General features: G+C 35.7%; 1 protein-coding gene across 1 annotated transcript in view; it reads right to left on the reverse strand.

Annotated features, from left to right (window-relative positions):
* The window catches only part of LOC114942216 (uncharacterized), a 38,071-nt gene that overhangs the window by 18,037 nt on the left and 6,868 nt on the right, over nt 1-13,166 (reverse strand). Inside the window, exon 2 of the mRNA XM_029317541.2 lies at nt 2,666-2,838. Coding sequence (XP_029173374.1) covers nt 2,666-2,838 — 173 coding nt within the window. The remainder of the gene's footprint in view (nt 1-2,665; nt 2,839-13,166) is intronic.

Below are 13,166 nucleotides of genomic sequence, written 5' to 3' on the forward strand. Positions count from 1 at the left end.
TTTTTTTTTTTTTTTTACGACACGATAGTAGTACGTCATTTATCTATACCTTCTCTACATTGTTCTTGCTTTTCTTCGTATATATTTAAGTCTAGATTGATTTTAACTATGGAAAAGAGTCTTGAATATTTTACACATATAATCTAATGCTTTTTTCATTAAAAAGAAAAAACAAACTTATGTATTTTTACGATACATTATTTTATAATTAGAAGTGATAAGGAAATAAAGACTTGCGAAATGCAAATCCTTAATATAGCAAATAAAAAAGCGATAACTTATATTAAAGAATTCTACCTTAAAACTTCTGTCTAACTTATACTCTCTCGAATTTCGCTAAAGTGATAAAGAACAGCAAACGTTGCATGATTGTAATGCGATTCTTTTTGCACGAAATAATAATGGACAACAAAAAGAACAATGATAAACAAGGAGAGGATAAAAAAGAGAACGCACATCAGGAGCCTGTTTAGAGCACGGTCTTACGTACAGGTCAGGACACTTCTACATCGACTACATGCTGTCAAGTGTAACAAAATGTAACTAATATGACTGCCAACTCAGGCCGATTTATTCAATGTGCACCAGCGCAGATTTTCTTTATTTTGACAGTTTTGTGTTAGATCTTGCGCACACTTGAAATAATGTTAAAAATAAACAGGGTTAAAAAAACTGTCGGAATAAATATTAAATATTAAGAATAGTTTTTCTGAACTTATTTAAAAATTGTGAAATATGTAATAAATATATTATTATGTGACAGGTCTGAGAGTTGGCATACTGGTTACATATTTTGTACGCGCTTGATTTTAATGATCTGTAAATAAAAGATCGCGGTTTAGAGAATATTCCGACATGGTCCAAGATGGCTTCCGCTCTCCGGTGATTCCCCGTCTTTCTCTTTCTCTCTCGGCTTAATTTGCCGTACCGTCCCAACCCTTCCCTGTCATCTCGTCCTTTTTTGGCGCGCGCGTTACGCCTATAGAATACGTAACGCACGCACACGTACGTGATATGCGGCGCATCTGCAGCAGGATTTTACGTTTGTCTTCGCCGACGCGAAGTGCATGTGTGCGCGAACGAAATGGTATCGAACACCACCGAAAGACACACGGCCACCCTTCGGTCACGGATTAGCATATCAATCCCCCTCGTTATACAGTAGCCGACGGTCTCTTTCTCTCTTTTCCGTTCTCGATCCGCGCCATTAAAGTTCGCGCGAGTATAATAGCGCATATAGCCTATTGTTACATTCGATCGCGAGCTCTATTTGCGATATCCCCGTACTATAGGTAGTTAGAGATTTTAAATCGGCTCCATTTGACACGCGAATGCTGGCTAATTGGAAATTTGAAAGCGGCTCTATTTGTCATGCGAGCTCTAAAACATGCTCTCCTTAATACTCAAACTCTAATTGCAGATTGTGTAGACGTAGTGCTGTTTAATATCTACAGAATCTTCGAAGCGACACCGTAATGGCATCGACGAGAGATTAATATAATTTTCAGGCTTGATGATAATAAATATCGATGATACCGCTAATAAATATTGCCGACGGATTGCATTAATCTATCGCGTTTGGTATCATATTATAATCTACCGCTATATTAATAATACTGAAACACGATGCTAGTTGAATATACGTTTAACGGATAGTCTTTGTAAGCAAATCTTGTAAATCTTTGTACGGACAAGCTCATCAATATAGTTGTCAATCTCCTCTTTTTTCAGAAATAATCCGATGTAGAACTACATATGTTCAATAATATTCAATTAAATGCTTATCATAACTGTTTGTCATTATCGGTGTAGCCAATCCCACAAAAAAGAAATAAAGAAGTGACGGAACTGTCGGTTAATTAACGTCGGTATAAAATCGATCTATAATGATCCATAATTTATATATCGAGTGCGAGAAAAAAGTTATTACCATAGGAGATATCATTTTTACAATATCGGCATCGCGTGCCTCGTCGATGAAGTATCGGACACAACATTGCATTGCCACGATGATATAATTGCTTTTCTTTATGAAGAGTGTATCGCGTGCGGATCTCGGCGCGGCAAACGATGTGTAAATGAGACGATTATTGCTGCGAAACGAAGAGGGAAAACAATGAGACGCGTTTACATCTCTCATGTACAACTCCAACGTCGCGCGATACGCGTTTTTCACCTGGCGATCCTTCTAAGAAATATCAATCTTGTTTAACGCGTCCCGAGAATGCTAATGTCGCGTCACTGACATTGCTTTATTAATTCTCCGTAGCGTTTGCAATAACGTTATGCCGCGCTCGGTAATAGGAAATACATGTGCATCAGAGATAATCTAATTATCATTCTTAATCAAACTGATTGATTAAATCAACTGAAAATTGATTATTAATCAATTTTCAATCTTATTAAATATTTGATTTACAAGATAGTCGATGTTATTTCATAATAATTTTCCTGCGTGAGAGAGTCGAAGAGAGAGGGCAAATGATAAATAATAATAATTATTATTATTATTATTAGCTTGTTATAATATTAATAATTGCGAAAACAAATTTCAATTAAGAATTTTGAGCTTGATTAAAAATTATATTTAATTATTTGACTTGATTTATTTTTGCCCGATTTGTGATTAAAAAGGATATGTTTACGATGAATAAAATTGTCTTACCTGCGTTTCCGTCAACGACAACGCTTGCGCCAACTGCTTCCTTTCCGCGCCGACGACGTAGTGATTTTTCTCAAAGGCGTGTTCCAATTTCAGCAGTTGACTCGGACTGAAGGCCGTCCTTATTCTCTTCGGTTTTCTGAAGGGTTGAAGCAGAAAGCCGGGTATGTCAGGACCTGAGACGATAAAGTATTAAAATAAAATTGAGCTCTCAAATTAAATTACAACTCTAGAATGAAATTAACTCTTAAATTAAATTCGAAAGTATTTAAATTTCATTTATACGCATAAGAGAGAATTAATTTCACAAATTTTAATAGAACCTAATAATATATCATTATATCACTTTTATTAAAACTCGAAAGGCAAGGTGAAAGCGCGCGGCGAAGGAAAAATAAAAAGGCGAAATTAACCGCGAAGTTAAGGAGAATATCATTAAGTAGGAAGAGAAAAATATTGTGTATCTAAATAATTTATCGTACGATATGGATCGACGAAGGTAAGAGCGCGTAACTCAATGCCGACAAATTAAAATAGTAATTAAATGACAGCGGAGCTGCCCGCATATCAAGTTTTCTCGTCATCGGACAACAAACAGTCGATTTTCATGAAAGATGGGGGAAGAAGAAGAAGAACAGAGACCCGTACGATTTATTAACGATTAATTAATTGTTAAACGCCGAGACGTCATCCGGCTAGTGTCTGTGTTTGTATTGTAGTGTCTCGCCTTCAAAATATGTAAACCGACACGCAAGCCGCACAAACTCGTTCACGAACCTTAGGGCGATGCGGAAAAGAAAGCACCTAGTCTCTCCGAGGCTGAGTGAGAAGGAACTCGGGGGTCAGGTAATTGAGTATTCTACCACGAAAAAGCCATGTCGATCGGCCGCGATAGCCCTGTCTGCCGGAAGTCAGCCGAGATGCTTTAGCGGAAAGCACGGGACGATAAATCGCCACGTCGCCCCACGTGCTTTTCCTTCAATGCGTGATTGTATACCTCTCCGACCGTGTCTCATGCAATGCTGTTAATTCCGATTTCTAGCACTCAGGCGATGGAGGGAAAAATTGCGTGAACGATATTGATACGAAATTGGTATCGACATTGAAATCAGTTGAGAAAACAGGGTGTCTAGCAGTCAGGGAAAAGTCAGGAAATTTTATTTATCTGGATTTTTTCACATTATTCTACATTGTCTCAATAATTTGAAATTTTTTATTCAATAGATATAAACTTTTTCTTGACTCCCAGCAATTTTCTGTGTTAAAAATCGATTCATCTACAGCATGTTCGTAAATTTATATTTTCATCGCCGTGTTAATTTATTTCAATGTGTTTGATAGAGGCAAAACTAAAAAATTTGATATAATATAAATAAAAAGGTGATTATTTAAATAGTTTATGACGACATGTTTGTTTCGATTATCGTACATAATACAGATTGTATAATTGATTTAAATTTCACCTTTTCATTGTTGACAAAAATATCTCAAGGATTTCATGATTTATCATCTACGATACATATATGCAAATTATATATATTTGGGAAAAATAATACTAAAAAGTCAGGGAAAAAATTAATTTCTGATCTCGAAAAATCTGAAAAAATGAGGGAATTTTTCATCGAGTCTGCTGAACACCCTGATCTACTTTACACACAATGGGATGTACTAAGTGTGAAATTCGTAGTATAAAATAAAGGAAGAAAATATTAGACTTTTCTCTCCTTTTCCGCTTGGCGACCACCGGCATTAATTAGCATCCACACGTACAGTTTCCGTATTATTATTCATTGCGGTTTCTAAATTACAGCGTCAGCGCGCAAAGTGATCTAAATAAGTCACGCTCAGTAGGTTATACAGCTAGTAACCGGTCTAACGTACACACGACCGCAACGGTGAATCGTATCATTTGCATTGCGAAAAATTTATCCACCAGGATCCACGGCGGCTGAAACTGACAAGTTAATAACTGGATAGCCGAGCGACTGCTATATCCTCTAACCATCTGTACGTTTCCCATATTTCTACCGGCTGCAAATTCGCAATTGCAGCTCGCGCGCGTTTTAGAGCTGACAAAGTGATATCTAAAAATAGATGAGACGCATCGACTAGTAGTATCGCGATTGCACAATGAATCATTTGGTTTAATGCTGCCGATATACTCGGTCAATGTACCGCGACTTTATTGGATATTAGACGTAGAGTATCCTTGATACTTGAATAGAGGACACCCGATAGTGCAAATCTACTCATTTGCATCGCGAAACAATATCATGTGTATAATCTTCTCTAGCCAAGTTTATAGACGTACCTATCATTTCAAATGTGACCTTTTGTCACAATGCTATATAGAATTGACATTTTCCTCGTTTTAAGAAACAAAAGAAACTTTGTAAAAAAAAAAAAAATAAATAATGAGTACATTTATCTATAATTTAGTGTTAAGGGGATCCTTCACGATTATCTATTTTATCGACACTAGTCGTATATTTTCGTACTTCTAGAATTTTTCTGCATTAATTTCTCAGAATATAAATTGCTTCTTTACAATTGCAATACATGCATCAATAATTCCAGGAAATCTCGATTTTATATGAAAAATGTGAAGTTTTCCTTACTTATTTTCATCTCGATATGACATCTCGAATTGCAGACAAACTGTCAACCTCATCATAATATATGCTTTATATAAACCATATACATTTTGTACGAATAAAAAAGCACATTCCCTAGAATTAGGGTTTGTTATCCTCTAAATCTGGATTAGAAGTCTAATAAAAATGTGTAATTAGAAATAACGATTCGTGCATATGTGTGCCGCTATTTTGTCGGAGTTCGTCCTTTGCTGAGGGATCCCCTTAATTTATTATTATTATTTCCTTCTTTTTTTTGAGGTTCTATTAAAAGAGAAGATGTGTCAGAAGAAGATTTTAATTAAGCACGTCTCGGGAAATATATTTATAGCTTTATATCATTGTTTTCCTCGTTCCCCCCGTTGTCATTCTTCAGCATCGCATTTTCTCAGAAGAATCGCGGAACGCAAACCTCTTAATGAGCACGTCGCGTACACGCAGGCGTGTGCTGCTTAAATAGGATGCGCTTCCACGTGCGAGCGCATTCTTGCAAATCGCGCGGCGAAGGTTGATCCTTGGCGGGATCAAAGAGCCTCGCGTGCGAATAGACGCATTAATCAGCGTTATCTGCAGGTGGCGAAAATACGCAGCCGCTTCCGTGATCCATCGTAATTCACATAATTCACAGGCCTAGAGAAACGTAGCATAAAAATGCTTTATTTTATCTATACGACTTTCATGAATATACATATAATAAATTTGTCGACCGTTTAAAGGTAAATTAATATATATATATGTACATATTTTATGTCCTAACGGAATAATTTCTCGATTGAATTTAATGCTTTATAAATTAAATCGATAAATTATTCCGCGATATAATTTGCTCCTTTCTGTTGTTTCTAACAACAAAGGGAGTGAGAGTCATAGATAAATGTAAATTGTATCGAATTACACAGAAAACGGGCGAGTCGCTACAGGTACACGCTCGACGCTAATTACAGCAACGGAATAAAGGATCATTAGCGGCGCGCCCGTGCGTGAAGCGATCGCTATTTATATGGGTAATGAATAGTAATGCGGTGACTCTTACTGCGACTGTGTGCACAGCCGCAATTTTGAATGCGCGACGTATGTTGCGTACAGCAACCATGATCCGCAAACTATGAAGTAACAATCGCGTTTTGTCAATAATTAATCAGTTAGCTGGATGGCTGGAATTACGTTTAACGACGCGCGAAAAGTGCGATACAATAGACGCGCGTAATAAATAATTATCCATTTTTTTCTAGGGTATATTTGAATCATTTTAATATTGTATATATTTCATAATTTTTATTTTAATTATATTTTTAATTACTTTTTTTTAATTGTATATAAGATCTACTATCTGAGAGATTCTTCAACCTATTTTATACAGATGACAATAATTATTTTAAAATAAAAATGTGTTTGTGTAAGTGGACACAACAAGGTGAGAGCTAATTCTGTTTAATATAAGCGTTCATTACTCATCGTGGTCTTTATTCAGTTATTAAATAAATAGATTTAATCATTTATCAGAATTCCAATCCGCACGCCAATATCATACTTATAATCGGACCATCGGTTCTCATGACATTTAAGATTATAATATAAGTATTTGACTAGATATTTTGCGTGCGACTTACAACATTACTGTAATATGATTGACAGAACACAAGTTAGTGTCGAAACGTCTCATGTAATTCGTCCAATGTGAATAAATACACGATTACAAATTTTTTTACATCCCACATATTTGCTCGTTCAAGAAAGCCTCAATTTATTATTATTACTATATACTTTCTTTTAATTCTTGAGAGAAAGAAATAAAAATGCGAAAATGATTCTATATATCGTCCGATCTTCGGGAATGCGGACGATCTGGGATTCGCGATCCATATCGATTCCGCGACGAGATCGCGGAATAGATACCTCATCGTGGATAGCTCGTCGTCGTTAGCGATTCCTTAAGAGCTTCCTAGACATCGCCTAGAGCGGCGCGCTTAACTCGTCCTTTGCCGAGCAGCAGCAGCAGCAGCAGCAGAGGAAGAAGAAGAAGAAGAAGAAGAAGAAGAAGAAGAAGAGAAGAAACCACGACGACGACGAGGAGAGGAACGACATAGTGCGCAGAACGAAGAGGACGAGGAGACGAGTCGGACGGCCTGTAATTACGGGAAGCTTGTGCTGCGGCTTTCGCAGCTGAGACGCCCAGAGCGACTCGAAATTACTCAAAAATAAGACCAAATGGTAAACGTATCAAATTATATCCCCCTCTTCTTTCTCCGCAGTCAGCTTCCCTCGGGCCTCTCTTTCTCTCTCTTTCCCTGATATACTTCGTATCCAACCTTCGTGCTTGTCCATCTTTCTCTCTCGAGCTCTCGCATTTTGCCGGCAAAAGCTGCTCCCGCTCGCACTCTAATGCGTTTTTAATTGTCGCTAAGCGTGCGACGAGACGTCGTTAGTTTCGCACCTGAAACTAACGACGGCTGACGCCATCGTGAAACGAGTGAAAATGCAAATAAGGAAAGGTGGATGCGCCGGCGTTCGATAATTCGTGTTATTATATCCGTTGAGAAAGCTCGGACTTGAGAAAGGGGTAAAATATTTTTTTGAATTATAAACAAAGGTATAGACTCTACCGAAAGTGAATAAAAAAATATGCGCATATTCAGATTAAAATACCGATGAAAAAAATGTCTGTCAGCTCTGATGTACTAATTGTAAGTTTTTTTTTTTTTTTTAGGAGAGATTTTTTATTTTATAATTTTTCTTTTCTTCGTTAAAAGTCAATTCATAAATTGCAGAGAACCTATAGTGTGATATCACGGTACTTTAGCTGATTGCTCGACTTTATTATTTCTCGTGGCTACCGTAATTCCAGCGACGATCGTCGTCGCACTTTTTCACGAAGTAATTTCATCGTATATCTGAAATAATTAACCGTAACGCTATTAATTATTCGATCTATTTAATTCCGTTTGCCGTCGGATAATTTCCAACTGGCCGTAAATATAGTGAATTGTGAACTGCGAAATGAGGAGTTAATCTCATCGGAAGTTTAATTAAAAGTTAGACCAGCATTTAATTCAACGCTGAAGGTAGCCTTGAACTTTGGGCCTGCGATAAAATTCTTTGTCTCGTGCATTCTTATATACAGAGATCTTATTATAATTGCATACACACACAATATAATTAATTATAGGTATATTATAATTACGACGGCAGATGTGACTTATGCAAACGTGATCAATCGTTTAATATCGTAAAATGACATCGTAAAATTTTATATAGCTCTCTCGCATATTTATTTTCGCCTTACTCCATAAAATAACCATCAAGTGTATTTTATATAATAATAATGACAATATATACACGGCTAAGTTGTCATATCATAATGTGGCGTCTAAGAATCGCAAGTTAGATAATAAAATATTCGACTTGCACAGCAATTACGAAATGACACTTCCCGGCCGAAGCGGAGCCATTTAATGATTTTAATAGCCCGCGATTGATTAGGCGGCGACGCGGTCCTTTGATTTCGCTACCGGTAATTTGCGAATGGAATAGAAATGACGCGAGAAAATCCCATTTCCCCCGCGACAAAAGGGTGATTGGCACGTCGCGGTCGTAAAGTCTGCCTCGATGCAAACGGCCGCGACCGGTTTTACGAGAGAGACTATTTAAAGCATAATCGAATTCGCGCTAATGGCGATTATTAGTGCCAACGCATATAGTAAGAATTTTGCGACAAATTGAAAACAATATAATAATAAAATTGCAATCTACAATTTTACGTTATACCTTTACAAAACGAGAAAGATTTAAAACTTTACACGCATATATATAAAATATATGGGAAAATGTGTTAAATTCTTTAAATAAAAAAATATATTTATTTTTTAATATTAAATTATGCAGCACAGAACGTCGGCATAATTCAGTTTCAACGGAGACACTCTATTCTGCGATAGGAATATTCAACAAATAGTTTATACAGTCACCTTCGATAAAGATGCCTATAATGCAGCTATTACACGCTGAAATCGTAAATAACTTCAAGCGTTTTGCACTTTTACGTCCTTTTTGTAAATTGTTTTTTTTTTGTATACCACGGAACCGCGTAAACAAAGTGATAGTCACCGAGAATGACATTTGCATATACACTACGTCACGACGAGAAATCATGTCGCGCAGCTCTATATTCACGAAAGTTTTGCGAACTGCCATGTACTTGCATAAAATATTTTTCACGATATATCATAGACCGCGCGCGATCTCACAGATATCGATGTGGACACGAACCTGCCTTTAAACCCGCGTTGTAAAACGCGTAGGCTTCTATTTGAAATGCAGATAGTGTTCATAACTTCCTGGATATCGATGCAACAACAAGCGTATATTATAATGTATTTATACATGATACTATAATTTAAGGAATATTTTTGTCTATCGCGACCAAGTCACGATTATGCTTAATCGTAAATTAAATTGCCCAATTAGAATTTTCATGTCAATTTTTTTCATGTTATCTAGTTCGATATCAACGTTAAAATTATTTTAACAATTTAATGGTATTTATCTTGAATTTTTACAAAAGTTTGAAAAATATAAAAATTATCAATCTTCTAAAAATTCATCTATTAGAATCTCACTTTTTTCTCTCTCCCTTTTTTAACATACAATATTATATTTAATTAATATTTATAAATACAAATTTTCTTACGCTATTTATCGTTCGATTATCCTAAATTGTAATTTAAATAATTTAACACCTTATTTTTCTCGGTAAGAAAAAAAATGTTAATTAGCCAATCGATTTAAAAATTTCAGAAAAATATTCTCGAATTAACATAATCATAAATCACTGAAAAAAATTCAAATTTGTTTCAGGTATACTCACAGCTGCAAAAGAAGAGCTAAAGCGGCGGATAGAGTAAAGAATTCCGCTTGGACGATTACCCAAAATCGGCCGGCTCCGGATTCCGAGGGCAGAACAACACAACGATAAGCGGCGTTGGTAAGTGAATTATTACTATTTAATTACATGGCAGCGCGTAGCGAGTGTTCGACCTGATACCGGATATCAGCGATTTCTCGCGCAGCGGGCGCGGAATCACGAAAGGTGCGCGCAATCAACAGTCGAGCCAATTGTTGACAATGGTATCGTGTTTCCGTGAGAGCTAACCATTGGTTAAGGATCGTTAGCGGAAATGTTCATAAGAAATTCATGGGATCGAGAGAGAGAGAGAGAGCGCGAGCGAATCGGTAGAAAATCTGTATTATTATTTAACGCTCAAGCACACATACTCGGGTTATCTTGTCGCTTGCATTAGTCTGCGTTCGCAATAACATTCAATTTAAAATTGCAAAAATGAAAATGATGCAACTTAATGCGTTTCATAAACGAGTAAAAGATTTGCTTCTGTAGAGAGAGAGAGCACTGCGAGAATATTTCTCGGTTACTTCCGTTACAATTTTGCCCAATTTCTACAAGTAAAAATATACATGTACACATACGTGTACGATATAATTTCACATAATAGATGTGTGGTTACATGGTAATACATGTAATCATATCACTGCAGCTGCGAATTACTACATTAATTAAAATTATAAAAATTTTTTAAATTATAGTATATCTCAAGCCACATATTTTAGAACAGTTTCACATATCAAGTTGTCACATGTTAAGTTTGACCGGATAAAAAATTCTTTTAATCGCTAGAGATCTATTCACTCGGGCTAGGAACAGAATTTAATATTATAAAATCCGCAAATGGCAAATGCTGGTGATCACAATATGAAATCACACCACTATCGGCGTTTTATTTATTGACGTGCATTTTTATTAAGAAATATACAATGCACAACCGATCAGTTGCGCATTCATAATCGCAGTCCCGCATGAAAAAGCGACTACAAAGCATGGATGTGCAAAACGATTACTATTACACGAGGACATTCAAATGTAAGTTTTAAACTGAAGATAACATCGTTTAGAATACTCTTATTCTCCTGGCAACAGAGAACCGTTGCAATTACATAATTATCCGATTGTACGACCAAGTTAACGTTGTGACGTTTATACAAAATAATTAAACGAAATAAAAGGTGTTATCGTGAAAAATTGAAGATTAATTGTAAGCATTGACAATGAAAAAAATTATAATAGCATAAAAGAAAGGCTCTGCTAATCTAAACAATATAAATGACAGGACTTTGTCCGAATGATGTCCATAAATCAAGAAAAAAAAGAGTTTAGGAGTTTTGCTACCTGAGTCTGTATCCGTGAAATTTTACTATTGTTTATACTTTTATTTCAAAGATAAATGTTATTTTAATATACAGACCTTGTGCCTTTTGTGACAGTATTAATTTGTTCATTTTAATGGACATCTTTTGTTTCACCATTTTATCACGTTTATCAAAAATCAATTTATCATTCTTTAAAATAGAATATTATAAATGAGAAAAGACCAGAAATAATTCATTAACTGTTTTCGAAAGAAGGGAACTCTTAATATACGTTCAATATATATCTATCTATAATTTAGCACATATATATATATATATATAATACATAATGTATTCTATCTATAATATAAAAAATGGTTTAGTATAAATTTTACAGGAAAAATAATAGTATCATGTCTTATGCAGTATATGAATTTTGGTGCAACTTAATATTTATAAAATATTATTATAAAATATATGTATATTCTTTGAAAATGAGATGAAACGTTCGCCTGAAATTTCCCGCCACGTTCATTCAATTATCGTTCCTCAGTATATTAATCGCGTATATTTCATTTCAATTATCCACGTTTGTGCACGGAAACAAAATTGCACAACCATAATGACAGCTCCAGATACGCACGCGTCCTTTTTACGAACGTTTCTTCGTTAGAAGAACAACTTTCCACTTTTCGCCCGTATTACAAGCCTCTATCGTATCTCTCGTGAAAAGAAAAAACTCAGATTGCTTAATAAGTCTCGAATCAATCTCGGGAATATCCTCGCGCCAAGAGTATCTTCTCTGCCGCTGATATCAATTTTTTTCATTCGCATTATCAGCGCGAGTATAATTTTTTTTGAGCGAGAAATTACACGCATGGATCTATACACATCTATAATATGTGCGTCTTTCCCGAGTCTGTGGATCTTCATTAGAGGCAATTAGGACCACCGCGATCGTGATGGTTAGGTTACTTGCTGCTGCGAAGGATAATCATTAAGACATCTAGCGAATCGAATTGTCCAAAGCGAACACGAGGGAACGCAATTTGCCATCGGTTGTATAATTAGTGTTAATAAAAGGATGAAAATGCAATCAAAGTAACGACACGCGCGAAAAAGCGAACGATTTCCTTTTACGGGATGACGAGCAAGCATGCTGCCGTTATATAAAAAAACCAAATTTTCCTCGTACAAATGAAGAATCGCTTCCTTCGACTGTGTATTCATTGAGATGCTAGAGTTTCCCACTTTTGCAAAAGTTTTTATTAAGCGGTATTTAACGTCAATATTACTCCAACAGATTTGTAATCTCGACTTGGACGCGTCGATAGACATTGCATTGTCTTCTCATCGATGATTAGACTTCTCTCAAGTATGAAAAGCTGTCTATTATCTGAAAGATCTCTCGGGTGTAATTGCAACGATAATACATACTTGCTGGCATCGATAGCAAAATGTTCTCTGTATTTAGCTACTGATTGAGTAAAACGGAGATTTAAAATAAGCGCGAATTAACTGTTAATTAACTGAGATTGTATATATTTTTTAGAAAAAATATATAGCTGTTTTCCTAGCGTTTGTGACATTTTATTTAATTTTTCTTTTCAATCAAGAAATTAATCAGTTATCTAACTATAAACTAAAGATTAGAGAAACGATTTTTTTGTTGT

Source organism: Nylanderia fulva, unplaced genomic scaffold, assembly GCF_048542155.1.
Source record: "Nylanderia fulva isolate GAGA-0341 unplaced genomic scaffold, ASM4854215v1 Scaffold47, whole genome shotgun sequence".
Lineage (NCBI taxonomy): Eukaryota > Metazoa > Arthropoda > Insecta > Hymenoptera > Formicidae > Nylanderia > Nylanderia fulva.